Source organism: Protopterus annectens, chromosome 2.part1, assembly GCF_019279795.1.
Source record: "Protopterus annectens isolate FY-2018-M chromosome 2.part1, PAN1.0, whole genome shotgun sequence".
Classification (NCBI taxonomy): domain Eukaryota; kingdom Metazoa; phylum Chordata; order Ceratodontiformes; family Protopteridae; genus Protopterus; species Protopterus annectens.
Genome location: NC_056729.1, coordinates 1,024,221,184 through 1,024,244,425, shown reverse-complemented (window position 1 = coordinate 1,024,244,425; position 23,242 = coordinate 1,024,221,184). Strand labels below are relative to the sequence as shown.

The 23,242-nt window shown below is 39.3% G+C and overlaps 1 protein-coding gene across 1 annotated transcript in view; it reads right to left on the bottom strand.

Annotated features, from left to right (window-relative positions):
- Positions 1–16,395: 16,395 nt before the first annotated feature.
- NSG1 (neuronal vesicle trafficking associated 1) overlaps positions 16,396–23,242 on the bottom strand; it is a 644,022-nt gene continuing 637,175 nt past the window's right edge. Inside the window, exon 5 of the mRNA XM_044062605.1 lies at positions 16,396–18,930. Within this exon, the coding sequence (XP_043918540.1) occupies positions 18,730–18,930 (201 nt within the window). The 3' untranslated portion in view covers positions 16,396–18,729. The remainder of the gene's footprint in view (positions 18,931–23,242) is intronic.

The following is a 23,242-nucleotide window of genomic DNA, read 5'->3' as shown; positions in this document are numbered from 1 at the left end:
GCATCGTGCCGCCCAATGTTAGTTCCCAGTGCCTCTATCAAGTAGAGCCACTGGAGTGATCCCCTGGGTGAACTTTCTATTTCCCATCCACTCATCAAGATTTCTCTTGAAGAGGGCCAATGAGGTGCTCTGCTGAGTCTATATTAAAATGTCAGCAGCTCACAATGTCGACTCTGAAATGTTTGACACCAAAATGTCAAACTACGAAAATAGCGAACGGCCATATATACAACGGAAGGAAATAGGTTGGCCAAACAACAACGGCACACATAAACAACTATATTTAATATTCTAACTCCGAGACCACACTACACTCAGGGAAAGGGCAGGTGTAAGAGAATGGCCAAATGATTTCTTTCCGTTGGAAAGAAATTGGTTATATGGCCGTTCACTATTTTAGTAGTTCGAAAGTTTTTTGTCGAACATTTCAGAGTCGACATTGTGAGCTGTCAACAATTTAATATAGACCAGCTGTGCTTGACATGTATGTGAAGTCTATTCCAGAGCATGGGCAGTCTCTGGGTTATGAACCTGTCCCTCCAGCATGTTCTGTTGATTGTGGTAATGAGGTTGAGGTCTGTGGAGCATGTGGTGTGGCGGGATTGGGATTTCTTTAGATGTAGCATTTCTAACAGACCTGGGTCAGACATGGCTTTCTAAGTCAAGCATAGATTGCTTCTTAGTAGACGATATGAGACAGAGAATAGCTGGAGTTTGTAGGACATGTGTTTCAGGCCTAGGATCCTCTTTGTGAGGTACTTTTGTGACTTTTGCAGCTGTTGCATGTGTCTAGTGAGGTACATGCCAAATGGGGCCTCATACTCAATGATTGGCCTAATGATGGAAGAGTAGAGGGAGACAATGACCTCTTTCTTCCTGGATGCAAAACCCTTGGTAATGAGATGTGCCACACAGAAGGACTTTCTGACCACAATGGGAATGTGGTGGTCAAAGGAGAGGTTGCTTTCAACCTGTGTCTCCAGATCTCTTTATAACGCCTTCAGTGTTCATTGGGCTCCCATCAATGTAGTGATTAGTGGGAACTGAGTTTTTCCCAAAGGGGATGAAGATGCATTTTTTGGCAGGCCATGGTTTCGACACCAGTCATTGGTCTCAGTGAGGCATTTCTGCAGGATGTCTACATAACTTGGGGAGTTAATAGTGGCTTCCAGCTTGCAGTTGTCTGTGAACTTGGTCAGCCAGAGTCCCTCCGTGTTGGCCTGAACTTCTGAGATGTAGATGCCAAACAGGAGAAGACCCAGGACCGATCCCTGTGGGACTCCACTCATGACTGGTCGGCAGTCTGACTTGGAGTCCGCTACTTTCACATTGTGGGTTCTAGCTGCAACCCACCTAGTGATATAGGGGTTGAAACCTAGATTGGTGAGTTTATCAATAATTCCTGAGTGGGGGATGGTATCAAAGGCCTTGACCAGATCGAGGTAGGCTGTAGTGGGATCTAGAGTTTGGAGATTCCCTATATTCTTGTTAACTAGGTCCATGATGATGAGCTCCATAGCCTTACATAGACTCGTCAGGCTAATGGGCAATAATTCCCAGTGTCTGTAGTCGCTCCCCCTTTATGGAGAGGGGTGACTGTAGCAGTGCGCCATTCAATAGGGACAAAGGCTGAGGTGAGGCTGTGATTGAACAGGGCACACAGATGTGGTGCCAGTTCACTTTGTAGTTCATGTAGAACACATCCAGGGATATTGTCGGGTCCCATGGAAGCTGTATTTTTGACTTTGGACAATGCACCATTAACCTGTGCTGCAGTAATGCTGGGTGCCTGGCATTCCTCCGGTATAGTGATTGGTCCTTTGGGGGGACAGAGGGATAAAGTTGGCACTGAATCTGTCGGCCAGTATGTTGGCAATATCTGTTGGCTCAGTATAGGAGGTACCATTGTGCAGTAACTCAGAGCAAACCTGGGTATTACCATGGCGATTCCTGATATTACTATAGAAGGCTTTATGGTTGTTTTTAGTGTCTGCTGCAATTCTGCTTTCATAGCTGGCTTTAGAGGTTTAGTGATTTCTTTTTGATTTGGTTGAATACTGTACTGAAATCACTTTAGTCCTTATATTACCATTCTTTATAAATATTCTTGTACCGATAAAATCATTTAAAGACGGAAACAGTATTTATTACTTTATTCATACTTACCAGCACCTTCAACCCATCTTTTGCTTCTGCAACATTCATATCCACAGTCAGAATCAATGTACTCTTCAGCTAGATGGAAAAGACATAAGACCTTTGTCATTTCCTTGTATTTCACCTTTTTATCCTTAACATTTCTGAGTACTAGTACTCTGCAAGGCATTTTAGTTACTGTTGCAATTGCTTAGTATATCTGTTTATTTAAATAATTATTCACATCTAAATTCTCATGCAGTGTTAATATTTCATTTAATGTAAGTTAAATAGTAAGCTTGCATCTTCCTTCAAACTGATCCTTTATATGTGCACAGCTTGTCTGTTTGGAGGACAAAGTCTAAGTCATAGTCTAGTTTCTTCTTTCAACTTTTATGGTTTGCGTACCTAAGTTACAGTTTCATGTAACACTGAATGTTCTTCAGGCAGAAGCTGTATAACAATGTAACAACTGAAAGGAGATTTTTCACTTCCTTTCAAAACTTCAAACTGCAAATGGTCAGGACCATAAGATCGAAGTTTTGAAACTTTGAAATTGTAATAAAAAATAAAAAATAAAAACAAAAAATGTTGTTTGTTTTTGCAGGGGGCTAGCCCCCCTGCACCCCCCACACCCCCTGCTAAATAAATATACCAACTCCGAGATTGAACTACAGTGAGGGACATGGTAGATTTTCCGTTCTCTGCTGTATGGCAATCTCCATTCAAAACATTCAAAGTTTCAAAACTTCGATCTTATGGTCTCGACAATTTGCATTTCAAAGTTTTGAAACTTCGAGCTTGTGAAGGGAATCCATATATATATATATATATATATATATATATATATATATATATATATATATATATATATATCTATATATAATGTGTGTGTGTGTTTATACATTTGTATTTAAACATAAAATTATGTTATCACATAAGCATTCCATATATTTGTATACAGATGCATTTCTTTGTATTGATATGTTTATGCTTTCTTTAGCATTACTATAACATTATAGTACAGTAAATGTTGAGTGCTTTGAGGTGATAAGGTGTGGCAGATTTTGTTGGACACACAGGGATTATGCTTCATGCTTGTGAAAACTCACATGTATATAACTGCAGTTTGTCTTTTCTAAATATGGTTAGTTTAGAGAATGACTGAATTTATCCACACATTCCTGCAGCATTCTTGGGATTGCCGGGGACTACTGCAGACTCCTATGCTTTCCACAGCAGTTCACAAAAACATTGTTGTGAATAACCGACACCTGGTTACACCGATAGACAACCGTCTTACACATTCTCATATTATTGTGATTCATATAAATAAGAGTAAAAGGGCAAATTCTGTGTATAACATGCATTAATGACCCTGAATTTATGTGAATCAGTTTAAGACCACCATACTAACTTATGATTATTTGAGATAGGTGGCAAATTGCTTAGGAAACTGTGTTTTTTTTAAAGACTGAAACAGTAATAGAAATATTGCATAACAGCTGAAAATTATGTAAGATTATTGAGTTTACTTAAAGAACTGTTTGGTTTACTGATAAGATGAGCATATTGCAATGGCTTAAGTGAATATTGTAAAGCTGTCCTTTCTAAATGGAAAATCATTATTGCAGCAATGGAAGTGTTTACTGATCACTGAGAAAATAATTTATTTTGGTGTCATTAGTAATTGTGCATACATGGTAGAAATGCAGTGATTTAATTGTGAAGTACTGAAGTGGCAAGGATGTTTTGTTGACAACACATGTCTTTACTGGGAGATTTCTGATTGTCACTGCTGAATGAATTTGACTATTATGAATACAAGAAAGTGGTAAGGGTTGGGGAAGAATGGATCTGTTAACAAACAGCTTGCCTTACTATTGTGAATATATTCATGATTGTGCAAACATTACTTCAGAAAAACTTTACTTGGCTGAACTGCGACTCTGCATGTGTATGTAATTATGTGGTTTGTGTCACCTAACTTTTTTATTCTAAGGATGGCAGACATGCTTTCATTGTAGTGTTATTGCACTGATGATTACATCATAATTTTTTTATATATGGCTGTGTCATATTTTTCATGTGGTGTAATGATGCAAAAACAGGGATCAAGGCAGAGGAAGGGCAGCTTCAGTCATGAGAAAAAATGCATCTTCATCGCAGCCCTTAGGACATATGGCAAACATCTTTCTGGAAAGGGGGCCCTGAACAAGCTGAGAGGGCAAAGGCCTGGAATCAAATTGTTATGAACATTAACTTGATCTGTGGAAGGAAACACACATTAACACACTGCAAGAAGATGGCCAATATTGTGGGAGGACATGCTAAGGCCAAGATGAGGTAGAATGCAATTGCCTGTATCAGTACTGGGAGGGGGCCTCCAACACTTATCCTTTTAATACCATACGAGGACTATCTCCTCTCCATTCATAGGATGACTGTGACGCAGAAGATGATGGGTCTGGAATAATCAGAGGTATTGTGGACACTGTCTATTACCAATACCTGCAGCAGCAACACACATCTGCTCAGGATGGTTGATTTATATACATTAACATATATTTATACAGAGAACTTGAATGCTGACATGGACTGATTACATTAAACACACTATTACTATTAAAAGGTATCCACATCTGCAAACAATGACAGTAAAGGCAATGTGCATAATAAGTGTCCCCGGTGTTTTTATTTTTTTACAAGACCAGCAGGTGGAAAAAAACAGTTCCACTATACTAGTACATTTGGAGGATATCAGCAGCAAAATGGTTGTTGAGGAAGAAGATGATGATGATAACATAATTGTATTTATGAGGCAGCTTGAGGAAAATGGCATGCAGTCCCTGTGTTTAATGGCAGGATCTCACACTTTTAGTAACTCTGCAGAGAGTGACAATCCATCACAAAGTCAAACACATGCTGACATTACACTGCAACTTGAACAGAAAGAAAACTCATGCACCTCTATCTCCAAACCCAGATAAACACTTTCAGGTGATGGCAGAAATTCAGAGGTAACAGTGTCTACTGTGACACCTTTACAAAGGGGATCCAAGTACAGGAATTTGTCACAGCTACTGCAGGAAACATGTAAAGCATTAGCTGCCCAGCAGCAAATGTGCCGTGACATTGCTAGGACTTAGGGCACTGCAGCAGTGAGTCAGCTGAAAATGTTTAGAGTCCTGCAGGGTATATGTAAGGATTTTCAGCACTATATGAAAATGGCAGAGTAGGGATAATAAATCCAAAGCAAGCGGAAGCCCAGGTTAACACACTTTACCAACACACTTTTGCACAAACAAAAAACTGCTGCAGCGGCTGTTAACGTTGTTAACATCCAATTTTTTGTCTCCACAAACATGTCGTAGAGTAGGGATAATGCCAGGGTCACACTGATGCATTGTATGATGGCACCAAGCACCTATGGCCACAACATAGGAATGGAGAAAGGAGATTCTGCCAATAAGGATGACTGCAATTAGGGATACGGACAATAGGCAAGAGGGGGCTGGAATTTATTTGAGAAAACTGGCAAAGGAACCAAAATATTCAGACCAAATAATTAGAGAGGGAAAGGTAATAGAACAGAAAGAGGACAATAATTTATTTGGACTGCGTGCTAGACATTGTCTCCCCTATCAAGGATTGATATCACAGTATAGGCAAAAAAGAAAGAAATGGGGGCGGAGGTCCTAAGTGAAAGGCTAGCACTGATAGAGTTTTTTTGTAGAATCTACAACAGAAGCTGCTGTTAGAAAAAGGATAATTAGTACAACGTATAAAATATTGCATTTTAATTATAAGAATCAATCAAACAAGGTTAGAAAGGATTGGGATAAGCAATTCACAAATAAACAATGGGGGTGTTTACATATGTCTCCCAAATATGCAACAAAAGTCTAGAATATTTAGGATCTTTGCTTGGAAGAGTTTACATAGGTATTTTTATACCCCAAGTAGACTTCAAATAATTTTTTCCTCTGGTAGACAGCAAATCTTGGAGGTGTGATGGGGAAGAAAGAGGTAATTGCTAACACATTGTTTGAGAAAGTAATGAGTTGGCAGACATTAAAAATTCCCTGCTGACTACTCTTATCAGAAATACTGGATGAGGAAATTGGTATAACTAAGGAAATGATTTTTTGAGCTATGATACCGAATCAGAATTATCTAGACATAGTAAGGCCTTGCTGATTCTAATTATGGTGGCTGCCAAAAAAGCAATTACTAGAAAATAGAAATCAATGTCTAAACCAACTGCACTAGAATGTGAATTGTGGGAACATTACATGTAGAATAAGGTTTTGGAGAAGGAATGAGGTTTAAAAGATTGCAGGATTTGAATGAGCTATGTAATGTTTGACTGAACAATGATGGATAGATTATAAGTAATGTATAATGTCTGCGACTAAAATATGTCAATATGGTTTGCTTTTGTTTATATAAATGTAAAATTGCCTATGTCATAAATGATAATTTAATAAAGATGTTTCTTGTTTAAAAAAAAACACATCTGTGGCTACCACCATTTATACACTTTTTAGGACTTAAACTCAAGTAGGCATCACTATTGGAAGGGGAAGGGGAAGAGGAAGAGGAGTGGGTAGTGTCCAGTCCCATGGAGGCAGATCACATAATACTACAAATGCTTCTCAATAAAGTGCTGTAATTAGTTGGGGGGAGCAACAGCAACAGATTTTATGTAAGTCATGCCAATGTTCATCTACACCTAACAGAAACTCTCATTCAAGGTCCCGGTCATGGTCCCGCAGCACTGTCAGATCAGTGTCTGCAAAATCACCTGCATCAAGTAGGTCATGACACTAAACCAACTCAGCATCCAACGTTCATGACAGCCCCTTTTCAACATCACTTACACTACCACCCAGCTTATCTTTAAGACATATATATGACACATTTTACCTTGAGAGATATTTATGGCACATTTGACCTTGACCTACTGTGACTGAAGTGTGGCATTTCTTTTACTTACAATTTGACCTTTCCCCACATGTCAGTTTTTAACTTGAAGTGGAATAAGGTAAATAAAGTAAAACACACACACACACACACACTAAGGAGGGGGTAACTTAGGACACTTTTCAACTATGTATTTTATACCTTTAATAGTACAATGTAAAACCTCATGAAACTGTGAAAATAATGATGAATGTCATAACATAAGATTGCAATTTTAATAACTTTAATGCTCTATGTATTAGCATTGTTACAACTGACAGTTACCAATACCTTAAAAGTAGAAATGCACAAGTATTCGGGAAACACTAATGAGAAAATTAAAGATCTAAATGAGTATCCTGCCATGTAAACAAACACTGCTGCCACTTAACCCATGCCACTGCACAAATGATGTGTTGTCTGAGGTCACAAGTTATTTTGTATGACAAAATGAAATAATCTGATGTTGCTGTACCTCAACAAACACCATAGTTCAAACTGAGGAAACATTGCTTAGTATAAAAAACAAGATGATAGGTTTTGCAAGGTATAAACACAAGTTAAATACTGAAGCAACACTTTTTAATAATTTAACACTTCATGGCATTCATTACGTGCATACTTAGGAACACCACTTCACTAGAATGTATTATGCAAAACAGTTAAAATGTGATTACTCCTTATATGATACCTTACAACATCACTGATCAGGAGTCAGTGAGCACTCAGGCATGACAATAATACGTGTACCTGTTCTGGAAAAAAAAAAAATATATATATATACATATATATAAAGGATACACAACCCTGTTAAAATGCCAGGTTTTTGTGATATAAAAATGAGACCCTTTAATGTGACCTATAACCTGTACAATTCAATTGAAAAAAAAATAAATCTGTTAGGGGAAAAAATATAAAAAATAAAAAAAAAATGTACAATAAGCTGGTTGCATATGTGTGCACACTCTTAAACTAATACTTTGTTGAAGCACGTTTTGATTTAATTACAACATTCAGTCTTCTTGGGTACATACCTGCCATCAACTAAAGAGACTTTGATTAACCCCAAATAAATTTCAGCTGTCCTAGTAGGGTTTTCCTGACATTTACTCAGTTGCCTGTTACTGCAAATGCCATGGTTTGCCGAGAGCTTACAAAGCATCAAAGGGATCACATTGCTGAAAGTTATGTCAGGAGAATGGTACAAAAAAAATTCCACAGCATTGGATATATCATGGAACACAGTGAAGACAGTCATCAAAAAGTGGAGAAAATATGGGACAACAGTGATGTTGCAAAGAACTAGACGCCCTCCAAAATTGATGAAAAGACAAGATGGAAACTGGTCAGGGAGGCTGCCAAGAGACATACAACACTGAAGGAGCTGCAGGAATTTCTGGCAAGTACTGGTTGTGTACTACATGTGACAACAATCTCCCGTATTCTCCTTATGTCTGGACTATGGGGTAGGGTTGCAAGACTGAAGCCTTTTCTTACACAGAAAAAACATCAAGGCCCAGCTACGTCTCCCAAAAGCATGTGGGAAAATGTGTTATGGTCTGATAAGACCAAGGTTGAACTTTTTGGCCACAATTCCAAAAGGTATGTTTGGCGCAAAAACAACACTTTGCATCACCAAAAGAACACCATCCTCATGGTGAAGCATGGTGGTGGCAGTATCTTGCTTTGGGGTTACTTTTCTTCAGCTGGAACTGGGGCTTTAGTCAAGGTGGTGGGAATTATGAACAGTTCCAAATACCAATCACGTTTGGCCCAAAACCTTCAGGTGTCTGCTAGAAAGCTGAAGATGAAGAGAAATTTCAACTTTCAACATGACAATGACCCCAAGCATACATCTTAATCAACAAAAGAATGGCTTCACCAGAAGAAAATTAAAGTTTTAAAATGGCCCAGTCAGAGTACAGACCTAAATCCAATAAAAAATCTGTGGGGTAACCTGAAGAGGGCTGTGCACAAGAGATGCCCTCACAATCTGACAGATTTGGAGCGCTTTTGTATGGATGAGTGGGCAAATATTGCCAACTCAAGATGTGCCATGCTAAGATTCCTACCTAAGAAGACTGAATGCTGTAATTAAATCAAAAGATGCTTCAACAAAGTATTAGTTTAAAGGTGTTCACACTTATGCAATCAGCTTATTATACGTTTTTTATTTTTTATATTTTTCCCCTAACAGATTTGTTTGTTTTTCAATTTAATTGTACAGGTTATAGGTAACATTAAAGGTGGGAAAAGTTTTGAAATGATTTATTGTGGTCTCATTTTTTTATATCACAAAAACCTGGAACTTCAACAGGGGTGTGCACACTTTTTATATATATATATTTTTAAAGATGAGAAGGAATGTCTGATGAGCAGTGACTGTAGACCATGCCCCACACAGCATAGCTGCATCAGTTATATGGTATGTGCTTTTTTTTTTTACAAGAAAGGAAGCACTGACCTGAATGAGATAGCCCTTACTTCTGGACTAGATGCTGCCTGTTTACCCGAGTAGCTGTATGCCATCCATGACCCTGCTGCATGGGGTCCCTTACTATCACTGCTAGCTGGTCATCATTAGTCATACTAGGTCTGGAACTGCCTGGAACTACCAGGATGCTGGGCAAAGACATTGGTGACAAAACCCCATGCATCATACACTAACTCGACCAGATGATGTCCTACTTGCAACATGTGTGCAATCTATTACAGTGAATAACTCAGGGAAACTTGCCACCTCATAAAAGGCATGCATAATCTGGGCTTGATCCCAGGGTGACACTGGGAAATAGAAGAACTGATCTACACATCTCAGGAGTACACCCAACAACTGCCGAAGTATCCTTGAGGCAGAGTGAGATAACCAGAGTTTCCCTATTCTGCCTCTGGATGGTCACCGTAACATGTATAGTGAGGGTTATACATACTTTTTCATGCACATGGATAATGGAGGCCATGCATCCTCCTGATGCCTCTGTGGGGGGCCATACATACTCATTAAGACCCTTACAATATCCCTGTCCACTCTGAACTTATGAGTTATCTCCTGATTAAAAAACAAACAAAAAAAAACCCACTTTGCTAGAATCTCCTTGTGTGCTGAGTGTGCTTCTCAGCTGATAAGTATATTTTTTGGCATTTTTTAACTTGTCAGAGTTGAATAAAACAATAATTGAATTCAGTTCAGAATACAGTTTGAATAAATTGCATTTATTTAAACTATATTTGCTTTAATATTGCTACACACACAGGTGTGCTAGCTTGCACTGCACTTGAATTGTTTTTAGTGCTGTTTTACCTGCTTTTCTGTAAAAAAAAAAAAAAAAAAAAATTCTAAGCTTGTTTCCTGCCTTTCCTGTAACTATTCTAGTCCAGACACAAATTTGCTGTATCCAGGACTGTTTGTAAGGTTCTGAGCCACCCAAGCCTGTCTGTGTTGAAGGAAAGCCTTCTAGCTTATCAGTGAGAGTGGTAAACACTAGGTAGCCTATCTACCACAAGACTGGTTTCTGGCCTGGAAATTGTAGTTTATTGGCCATTTGGGCAGATTTTCCATCTCTTTCAACTTTCTGGCCTAAAAGACTGTGTTTGCATTTGTTTCCTGCCTTTCCTGTAGCTAATCTAGTCCAGATACAGTTTTGCTGTATCCAGGACCGTTTGTAAGCTTCTGATACCCCCCAAGCCTTTCTGTGTTGAGGGAAGACTTCTAGTTTATCAGTGGGAGTGGTAAGCACTAGGTAGCCTATCTACCACAAGAGGAGTGATTTCTGGTCCAGAAATTGTAGTTTATTGGCTATTTGGGAAGTTTTTTCCATATCTTTCAACTTTCTGGTTTAAAAGCCCACATTTGCACTTGTTTCCCACCTTTCCTATAACTAGTCTAGTCCAGATACAGCTTTGCTTTATCCAGGACTGTATGTAAGCTACTGGGCCCCCCAAGCCTTTATGTCGGTGGGAAGCCTTCTAGCTTGTCAGTGGGAGTGGTAAGCACTAGGTAGCATATCTACCACAAGAGGTGTGTTTTTTGGCCTAGAAATTGTAGTTTATTGGCCATGTGAGCAGTTGTTTCCATCTTCTTCAACTTTCTGGTCTAAAAGCCCGCATATGTGCTTTTGCCACCTTTCCTGTAACTAGTCTAGTCCAGATACAGATTTGCTGTATCTGGGACTGCATGTAAGCTTTTGAGCCCCCATGCCTTTCTGTGCTGGAGGGAAGCCTTCTAGCTTATCAGTGGAAGTGGTAAGCACTAGGTAGCCTGTCTACCACAAGAGGAGTAGTTTCTGGCCCAGAATTTGTAGTTTATTGGCCGTTTGGGCAGTTTTTCCATCTCTTTCAACTTTTTGTTTAAAAGCCCGTATTTGCCCTTGTTTCCTGCTTTTCACATAACTAGTCTAGTCCAGATACAGATTTGCTGTATCCAGGACTGTTTGTAAGCTTCTGAGAGGTGCCAAAGTCTGCTCTATTTTTCTCTTAGATCTGCGAGTTGTATCCTCTCCTGCACTTTTACTACCTTATTAGTCTAACACTTTACCATACTAGACTTCTTGTAGCAATTATTGTAGCACACAAAAGTGCTACCAGCACTAAATGTTCTACAAGGTAACAGCACCAGTACTTATTATTAATGCCCATCCCTCCAGGCATGTCTAAAGGTCAGTTCCCTGTGCTTTCTCCTATTAACCTGATGAACTTGGGCATCCTCAGGCAATGTAGTAACTGCCTCATGTACACTGACAACCCTCTCCTCTTACCTCCCAACACTCAGACTTGTGAGAGCTGCACTTATATATCCAAATTGGTAGCCATGCAGTCTCCAGCCAAGACCGGAATAGCTGGTCAAAAGGAGAAGGTCAACACTTGCACCACACCACATGGAACACATAGCCCTCCAGAACACACACCAGCACTGGCTTCACATAAAAACACAAAGCACCTTCGCTGAGGCTGTCAATAAAAATCTACCCAAACAGCAGAGACCTCTAAGGCAGAAAAGCACTCGACCACCACAGCACAACACTAATCACGAGACACATAACTCTTCTAAACAGTGTGCCACTCAACCAACGCCCCTAAGGTAAAACAGCATGCCCAGCATACTAGTCATAGGTGACTCGATAGTGAGGCACACTGATGTCCCACTCATTAGGTTGAATAAGGAGAGAGTAACAGTCAGCTGCCTGTCAGGTGCCAGGATTCACCAAATAACGCACACACTCAGGTCCCTCAACAACAGGTACAAATATGACTCTGTCATTGTACATATGTGTGTGAATGACCTGAGATGTACCTCCCTGGCTACATGAAAAGAGACATGGAGGAGCTCTCGGATTATGTAGCCCAGGCAGGTATTACTCTAGCCCTGAGCAGCATCCTACCATCACCCAGAATGATACCACAGTACAAGCAGAAAATGACTGATTTCAACAATTGGCTAAGTTTCTGGTGTCATTCTAAGGGAATCCAGTATCTGTCTGCCTTGGATGTCATGATTGACAGACCTCAATGCTTTGCCAGAGATGGCCTGCATCTATCACCCCTGGGCTTTTGGATACTGGCCAAGGCTCTTGCCACCCTTACAGTGCCTTTTTTAGGTGGTTGCTAGAAGTGTAAATCTTAAAATGCACTCACTCGAAGCACTCCTTAAAATGGAGAACATCATTTGTGATGTAACAGAGATCTGGTTCAAGGCAGCAGAAAGCAACCATGCACTACCAGGCTATAACTCATTCCACACCTTTCGGCCCCAGAACTTGGACCGAAGCTCCAAAGGCAGTGGGGTTTCCATATTCACAAAGGCTGTGCACACCTCCAGACTAGTAGCCCAAGATAACGCATCAGAGATACCTCAGGTGCAGCTAACATTGGGTAAGACAGTGATTCAGGTCACAGCCTGTTATAGATCCCCAACCATGTCCCAAGACTCACACTCCATGTTCCTAAGCACTCGGGAGAATATTAGAGCCCAATATAACACTCTCATACTGGGCGACTTCAACTACCCCTCCATTAACTTGGAAAACTACTCATGTACCAATATACTTTCCCAACGTTTCCTGGAATTCATTAATTCCAATGTCCTGGACCAACTCGTTCTTACTTCCACTGAGGTAGCAACATCCTTGACCTGGTCATTACTAACATGGGCGACCATTGCTCTACACCAATAGTCAACTCCTCCCTGGTTAAATATGACCACAAACTAATCACCTTGGAAATCCACATCCCTCCCACCCCCCGTAAAGGTAATCACCATGAAAAACTTCTCAAAAGCTAACTTTGGGCTCCTAAAAACAGAGGTGGCTAACTTGACGGCACCAATGCAAATGGAGATCAGTTACATGACTGCTGAATCATGCACCAATGCACTGTACGAACATGTACACAAATGCATGGATCTCGCCATACCCAAAAGAACCAAGACACTCTCCTCCAAAGAAAGGAAGCCAATCTGGTGGTCCCATGCCAAAAAACAAACTCTACAACAGAAGGAGGAAACTGATGCAGAATAAGGTGGAGTCCCAAGACTGGAAAAACTCCCTTATCAGCCTCAACAAAAGGTTGAGATCCCTCATCAAATCCTCTAAAGCTAGCTATGAAAACAGAATTGCAGCAGCTAGTAAAGACAACCACAAGGCCTTCTATAGTTATGTAAAGAATCTCCATGGCAATACCCAAATTTGTTCTGAGCTACTGCACAATGGTACTGTCTATACCAAGCCAACCGATATTGCCAATATATTGGCCAACAGATTCAGTGCCAACTTTAGCCCCCCCCAAAGGACCAATCACAATACCAGTAGATTGCCAGGCACCCATTATTACAGTGTTAAAACAGCACTGTCCAAGGCCAAGAATACAGCTTCTATGGGACCTGACAATATCCCTGGCTGTATTGAACTACAGAGTGAACTGGCACCTCACCTGTGTATCCTGTTCAATCACAGCCTCACCTCAGGCTTTGTTCCTACCGAATGGTGCACTGCTATAGTCATCCCTCTCCACAAAGGAAGAGCGACTACAGACCCTGCGAACTTTCTCCCTATTAACTTGACAAGTCTGATATGCAAAGCTATGTAACGCATCATCATGGACCTAATAAACAAGGATATAGGGAATCTCCATACTCTGGATCCCACACAGTTTGGTTTTGTGAAGGGTAGCTCATGCCTGCTCAACTTGCTTGACTTCTTTGAGTCAGTCACCAGAGCTGTGGATGAAGGCAAGGTGATTCATACAGCCTACCTTGATCTGGCCAAGGCCTTTGATACCATTCCCCACTCAGGAATCATAGAAAAACTCACTAAGCTAGGCATCAACCCCTATATCACTAAGTGGGTTGCAAACTGGCTCACAGATAGAACCCACAATGTGAAAGTAGCTGACTCCAAGTCAGACTGCCGACCAGTCATGAGCAGAGTCCCACAGGGATTGGTCCTGGGTCATTTCCTGTTTGGTATCTACTTCTCATAAGTCCAGGCCAACACGAAGTTCTGAGAAATTCACAGACGATTGCAAGTTGGGAGCCATAATTAACTCCCCAAGTGATGCTGACATCCTACAGAAAGGCCTCACTGAGACCAACGACTGGTGTCAGAACCATGGCCTTAAGCTCAATGCCAAAAAATGTCATCATCCCCTTTGGAAAAAACCCAGTTACCATGAATTACCACATCGATGGTAGTCCACCGAACACAGAAGGCATTATAAGAGATCTTGGAACACAGGTTGACAGCAACCTCTCTTTTGACCACCACATTGCCACTGTGGTCAGAAAGTCCTTCTATGTGGTACATTTCATTACTAAGGATTTTGCATCCAGGAAGAAAGAGGTCATTGTCTCCCTCTACTCTTCCCTCATTAGGCCAGTCGTCATGCCCCATTTAGCATGTACCTCACTAGACACCTGCAGCAACTGGAGATGCCACAAAAATACCTCACAAAGAGGATCCTAGGCCTTAAACACTTGTCCTATATGGACAGACTCAAAAAACTCCAACTATTCCCTGTCTCATATCACCTTCTTAGAGGCAATCTCTGCTCGACTTACAAAGCCATTTCTGACCCAGCTCTGTTAGGAATGCTACATCTAAAGAAATCCGAATCCCTCCACACCACACGCTCCAGAGACCTCATCCTCATTGCCACAATCAACAGAATGTGCTGGAGGGACAGGTTCATATTACAGAGACTACCTCATGCTATGCAATAAACTTCCCATACATGTCAAACAAAGCACCACACTGGCCCTCTTCAAGAGAAATCTTGATGAGTGGATGTGAAATAGAAAATTCACCCTGGGGATCACTCCAGTGGCTGTACTCGACAGAGACACTGGGAACTAAGGTTGGGTTGCACGATGCCAGGGTGGGATAGGCTTGTAAAGGCTCCTGGGCCATTAGCATAGTACACACCTATGAATTTATGAACCTGTAATGTGTTATTCTCTGCCTGTATTGCCACCATCTTGGCTGGTGAGTGCCACTAGGCACAAGCAGTTTTGGCTCAGCCACGACAAGCAGCTCACACTGCGAAATAAGACTAGCAGCAAGTGACAGCATCAGATTACAAAGTAAATAGAGCAGGCTTGACTCCACCTTTTATAAAAAGCTGCAGACAGTAGAGCAACACATGAAACATACACTTTAACATACACTGTTTTACATAACTTCTCATTTGCCACTTACTATGACTTCATTTTACTTAGTTTATTCTCAACCATCGCGTATTGGCAAACACAGCCTCTACTAATCTCGCCTTTGCTGCGGAAATGCATGGGCAGTGCAGATGTTCTTTACACGTTTGCAGAATGACCATGAGTATCACCCACTGTTTTCAGTGATGCCTTTAGCAATAAAAACAACATAGCAGAAAGCCATAGAAATATAACATTAAAGTTGCATTTTAGTCTCTATTTTCCAAAAAGTTTTTCAACACAGTTGTATTCTATCATGTCTTCTTTGAATATTATGGTACAATTAATAAACTGCCTTCATTTTTGTTTTAGCTTGTTTTGTAGCATTTACTGGTTAGTGTGCAGGTAAATGTAAAATACCCATGGCGCTATAGTCTAAAGTTACTGTGTTTTGTTTCTTTTTTCCTTTGTTTCACATAAGTTTGTAATGTTACAGCAGTCATTTAGCTGCAGAAGAAAACATTGCAGTGTGTGCGCGCCTATGTGCACAAAGCTAAGCCATACATTTTTTTGTACTTAAAAAGACTCTTGAGAACAGTAACCCAGTAAGTTTAGTTAAACGACTGTTTCTGTACAAGTTTCAAAAGAATATCTTTTGGTAAATTCACGTGACATTTATTTTTTGCAGAGTGAAAATGTCAAAAATTACAGATTAATTGTGTTTGCTTACTTTCAGCAATACATGGTTCATATGAATACAGGAATTTAGACAGGAACAGATTTATTCAAGTAATACAGCTGCAAGGGTGTTAATCACATTCATGATAAAAAGACGTTTTATTATAATATATGCATTGTGACTCAAAATAGTGTTACATAGCACGTTCATACTGTACCATTAACTAAGAGATGAATAATCCATTTCACAGTTTCTGCAGTATGCAAGATGACCTATTATTCAGACCAAAGAGTGATTCCATAAAATGATAAAAAAAATAATTTGAATGCAAACTCAAACATGCAGCTCTGTTTATCAGCAAACATTTCTGTGAAACTTTTGACATGTATATTAGAAAATCACAGCCAATGTAGAGTAAGGAAACAGTGACTAATGTGCCCTGAAATTGAATGCCAGGTTGACTCATTTTGCCTAGCTGGCACTGCTCATGTATAACTAATGGCATTACACAAATAAAGGCGGTTTTAGACTGCAAAATGCAATAACAAAATGTCATGTTTGCACCTGTTAAGGAAATACATAAACAGGCAGGCCTCAAGTGACTTGTTTTACTAATATTACAGTATAGTTAAAATTTACAGCTTCATCTTCAGTAGAAAAAGGGCCGTTTACCTCACTGTTACCCTTGCATTTCTAGATTTAGACTGAAACAGTATTATGCCTATATCTACACAGAAATAAACACAAGCATTATTTTCGATTGTGCATTACACTGTAAATGTGTTTTCTACAGATCAGTATTGAGAACAAATGTAACTTTTCTGTATTCCAATTTCTAACTGTACTAGAGATGCTAAACACGTGTTATTTCTATAAATCTTTGTATTTCACAACTCAGATGCTGTGCAGGTTATAACAGACACTTCATGGTTTCTTGGCAATGCCATTCTATGCAAAATACAACAAATCGAACACATTCTATAATCATCATCATATTCTATAATCATATATGGCAATCATAGGTTTACTTGGATATTGTTTTAGTGATGCATAACCTGTACAGACAATACCGTGCATGCAAATTATACCAGTTATAGTTTTTGAATGTGTACTACATCAAAAGCTTTTGTTTATCATCATTTTCAATTCTATCAGGATTCAGTTTTCCTTTTTGCTCTGGCAAAAGAACAATTGTTCATAGGGAAATATTAGGTTATCAGTCTGCATACTATTTCAAGCCTAGCCAATAATCGGAGATTATGATCAAAACCTGCACCTTTCATCTGAGGGATTAAGACCTTAACCATTATACCAACCCTCCTATTCATGTGGGTAGTAACTGAGTTACTCATTTTTTTTTATTTATATTTCCGCTGTATTTACCCTGTGACAGTTAAGTGATACAAAACTGGTTAATTTTTATGAGATTATGTACAAATATTCTGTAGTTTAATGACCAAGTACAGCAATAAACTGTTAATCTGCACAAATTTGTGACACACTAGAGCCTTTAGTCTGTGACCTGTACCTAACTGAAGTTAGTGATTAGTATTTCTCACTTAATTCCACTGGAATAACTGCTGATAGATCTCTGTGGTTTTCTAGTAAAGCAAGTCTACCGTGTTTGCACATTTTCTTAGTGTCTATCTAATTGTATTACTGTGCACATCCTATCTAAGATGCAAAAGCCACAGTGAAAAATGCAATATAATTTCCTTACAGCTATAATAAAATAACACCAAGCATGCCTTTGTTGCAATGAGTTTCAGTATTACTTACAAATCAGAAAATAGTTAAGATGACAAAGTGAAGATAAACAGAAAAAATACTTGAAAGTTTCTTATATGGCAATCCAGCTATTCCCACCAGTGTCTTAAACACAGCCTAGTTTATTAGCTCTGACAGTCAACTTTAAATACAATTACAAGTAATAGAAACATCTGCTGTTAACAGCATTTGCACTTCTCTTCAGAAAATCAGTGTCATGGCTCCTAAGAGAGTATTTATTTTAACATTTTACAAATTTCTAAACAGTTTAGCAGTCATTTTAATGCTAATGATTACAACATATGCAATTCCATTCTAACAAAAATGAACATAACACTATATGCTGAATTTACATTTTTTCATTTTTAAATTCTAAGATGATCTGGCAATAATTTAATGTATATGGATATCATTTGCAGATAAATATACAACAATAGCAAAGATGGCTTTGGGGTTACCGATAATTATATTTAAAGTTAATCTTCGGAGTTCGGTGACTTTTTTAAAATTTTTTCCTGAAGTGTGATGAGTATTTTGGAATGTCCCTCTAAGCAGTTTTTTCAGCAGCTTCTGTTTCCTGTGCTGAAACTTTTTCTTCAGACACTACAGTCATCCATGGTGATACTGAACGAGTAATGGTTTGCTTTGCCAGATTATAGTGGTTGATAACAGTGTAGAATTTTCCTCGAGCACTTGAGTCTTGCTCAGAATAATAGTTCTCCAAACCTTCAGGAATGCATCGGTTATTCTGAAAGAAGACAGAAAATGTCAACCTACTTACTGCACTGACATCACAGCAGAAAATAATATTCTTACTGTAAGTGCTAATCAAGATGAAGATTCTAAATAAAATCCACCAAAGGTTTATAGGTTATTACCAGGCAAGCTGGACTTGTGGACCATTTTAAGCCTAGCCAGTTTCCCTTTGTGAGAATCAAACCCTTTATTTCTTGTCTGTGAGTTGAGGTAAATATCTTAGCACTACACCAAAGGTTATAGGAAAGGCACACTAATAAATTATTATCTTTTTAGAAAAGTGTGAATTCAGTGCTTAACAAAAACTGAGCATAACTATAAAACTGAATGCATATCATGAATTTTACGTATCTTGTTTTCTTTTCAAACACTGAATTTTCCCACAACAACATTAACCAGTGGAATGACATCAGAAAGCTTTTCTTCAGTGTAAACATTCAATATGACAATGTCAAAAATTCAGTGAGATAACTTTAATATCTCCATAGCTCTGTCCCACTATGAGAGTTGTTACTGGGGTTTTCCTAGTGCAAACCTTCCTTTCATACTAATCAAAATCATGTCCATAATTTATGACACTTTATAGATACAATTTAACTGTCAGTTTGAAAACAGGAAAAGTACTAACATTAGAGTGTTTCACTGATCATTAAACATTTTTGACTGGATGCCATACTGAGTTATAAATAATTGAGAGAAAGGAAGAAATAAAACAGCATTGTAGAATGGGTGAAATCCAAACATATATACAGCACTGTGCTCAAATACAGTATGGGGTAAGTGAGTGCAAAACACTGTTTCAGGTCTTTTAAAGAATGATGTTTCATGGTTCATGGTTACTGCTTATACACACCAACTCTGAGGTTGGATCATTACAGAGAAAGAGGAAATCTCTGATACATTAACAAGTTTGTCTTTCTGGGAAAAGCAGTGCAATCGCACACTAGTGATTGCACAAATGAGTGTGTTGATTATTAGTGTCTTGTAAACCATGTCTGTTATTGATTTAAGCAGTGGCCAGTCATGCAAGAACAGCACTGCAGAGGTGGCATTCAAAAGTACAGCAACACAAAAATCCTGGTTCTCTGTTGCTGACCCAATTCACTCTATACCTTTCCTGTGTAGTCTACATATCCCCCAACGTCTATCTGTTTTAACTGCTGTGTGCTTCAGTGACATCTCATAAATGATGGGCATTTAGACGCTGAAGCATTGTTTGTCTTGAAAGAGTCACTTGCATATATCCCATGGGCCTCTGCTACTGGAGGTTTAATGTATTGCACAGTAAATGGTTTGTTTTTGTGACCTTTTAACCCTTAGGCGTAAATGTTAGTTGAGATATTTTGTGGGAAACTTAGTGTTTATGGACATCAGGCTTGATTTTAAGCCCTGTATTTCTAAAGTATAGCCAAACAGTGCAGTTATGCTGTACTGACGAGGTCAGAAAAAGGCTGAAACATGGAATGTCTGCATCTAATGGGTTTGACTTTACTAGCCTGAATGCACCCATAGAGACCTAGAAAGTACAAATTCACTGCATGTTCATTGAGATGTTTTGCAGAAACCTTAATGATTATGGACATTGGTCTTGATTTTAAGCACTTTGTTTCTAAAGTACAAGAAAAAATCCACTTATGCCATACTGATGAGGTCAGAAAAAAAGGCCAAAACTTAGAATGTCTATAGCTAGTAGGGTTTGACAATGTTAGCCCGAATATACCCATCAAGACTTAAAAAGTAAAAAGTCATGGGCATTCAGAGGCCATGTAGCTGAACCACTGGTATGTCCTTAAGGGGTCATTTGCATATAGCCATGGGCATGTACCACATGTGGTTTAAGGTATTATACAATAAAAACTTTAGCTTGGCAGGGGCTTTCTTGCAGTTTTTACTGATTGTTATGCCTATGTGACTATCTTCTCCTTGGCTTTGAACAGCCAAAAGATATGAGATACACACAAAATTAGCAGATCTGACTGGAAAGGCCTTCCTGGAAAAAGAAGGTGCAGCTTGAGGCTGGGTACTGGCAATGCATGAATGGTCATCAGACTCAGTGGCTTTGGAATATCTATGATTCTATAAATGCATCATATAAGCATCCCTGAAATGGTCTGCAACTGTCCACTGGTGTATGAATCATCCTCTTCACTACGATATGTTCATTATCTGGCAATCCATAAATGGACCATAACTGCTTAGCAGAATACTTTGGTCACCAAAGCACATACACATTGAATATCACAATTTACTTTTTGATATCTGATTATTGGAAAACTCAATCTGGGTAGGACCCTTTTTTCAGCAGAGGCTTGGGGAGAAAAGCTCCAAAGTATTCTAAACCATTTTAAGAACAATAATTTTACAGTCTTTAAAAACAATACCAAAACAAATACAGTTTAAATAATTATACCAAATTAGACATAATATGAAAATATTGGTTAAGGATAGAAAAAAAGTTATATGACAATGATTTAATAGTTAGAGAAATTGTAGCTAATTTACAGAGAAATTAAAGGTACGTTAGTGTAATACAAACAGGAATTGCAATACAAACTAAGAGAAAAGCAGGCTTATGGTATATTTAGAGGGAAAGCTAGGGGAGAGGCATTCACAGAAGTAAGGAAGTGAGTGAAGAAGGGAGAGTAATGACACACAAGGTATGAACAGCTATTTATTCACATTTAGGGATGTAGTGTATCCTGGTGTTAAACAAGAACAAAGACCACTTTTGGCTAGAAAGTCTTTTGGGATGGTTTGGAAGGACGCGAGGGAAGGTACTGGACTGATGCACACAGATAAAGAGTTCCAGGTCTTAGCAACATAGTACAGATAATGCCTAGCAGATTTGATAGGTTTGTGGACAGAGAGGAATTTTCAGTCACTGGATTGCAATGACTGAATGGGAACATAGTTGTGTAGAATGTTGTTTAGTGCTGGACAAGCAGATGGACTCTGGATAATTTTATAGGTGGTAAGAAGCTGTGTATATGGTGCAGCAGTAGCGTTGTCACCTCACAGCAAGAGGAGAGCCTTCTGCGTGGAGTCTGCATGTCCTCCCCGCGGTCGAGTGGCGTTCGAAAGACATGCGTGAATGGGCGTGCCTTCGTTGAAGGTTGGGTGTCGAGCTGGCACCTCAGCACCATGAAAATCTACTGCCAATCATTAGCGGACCGGAGTTCCGCTGTGGTGACCCCTCACCGGGAAAAGCCGAAGGAACAACAAGAAGCTGTGTATATGTTAGCTGATCGGATAGTTCTCATCAATTTAGACTCTTTGTGTCATACAGTAGTGGGTTCTGAAAGGTGCATTTGCTGCAAATTTAGCAACTTTGTTATAGCATTGTTCAGATTTTGATTTTTGTGATGCCTGAAGGTTGGTAAGGATGGGAGCATCATAAAGAAATGTGGGGAGAAGATGAGTAGTGGCAAGTGTAGTTCTAGTTGCATCAGTGAGAACGTTTTGGCTCTATAAGGCATCCATAGTTTTTCATGCGTTGTTCTTTTGCAATTTTGTATATGCAGGTCACATTTAAGATTGGTACCCACTATCCCCCCTAACAATTTACCATGAGAAGTGACTTCAGTAGTTGTGGTATCAAGAGAGAGGACATTACATTTCATTTTTTCATGTGAGATGGAGCTAGAGAAAAAAGTTATAGTTTGTTTTTCAGGGTTAAACATGAGCTGTGATTTACAAAGCCATGTTTAAGTTTCTGTTAAAGCTTCCTGAGTATTTTTTTAGAGGTGTGCCACACTGTCAGATGTGCAAATGAGTGTGGAGTCATCTCCTTACTGTATTAGGGAGGCCCATTGTGTGGATGTGTGAAGGGTGTTAGTGAGAATGTTAAAGAGGAGGGGACCAAGGAAAGGGCCTTGTGGTGACTGGGAGGTATGGACAAAGGGTGGAGTCCCATTTTACTGACTGATTCCTATTGGATAGGTAGCTTTTGAACTACAGAAGGGTGGACTGAGACACTTTAGCAATTGTTTTTGAATACATTTTTCAAGTATTTTGGAGAGGGAGTTAGGATTGCTATAGGTGTAAAGTTATTAATTTCTGTTGAATTTCCATTGAATTTCCTACTTTGTTTAGAGGGATAATGTGTAACTTTTTCCATAGACAGGGAATGCAGGATTCCTGGATTGACCTATTTATAAGGATTGAGACGTGTCAGGAAATGCTATCAGCTCCTATTTTAAGGTATTCACATGAGAGGTCATCAGCTGGAGTAGAGCATGGCCTGAGTTTGTTTAAGAGTAGCTGGAAGGTGAAACAGGATGTGGTGATGCATGGTTGCTGGACAT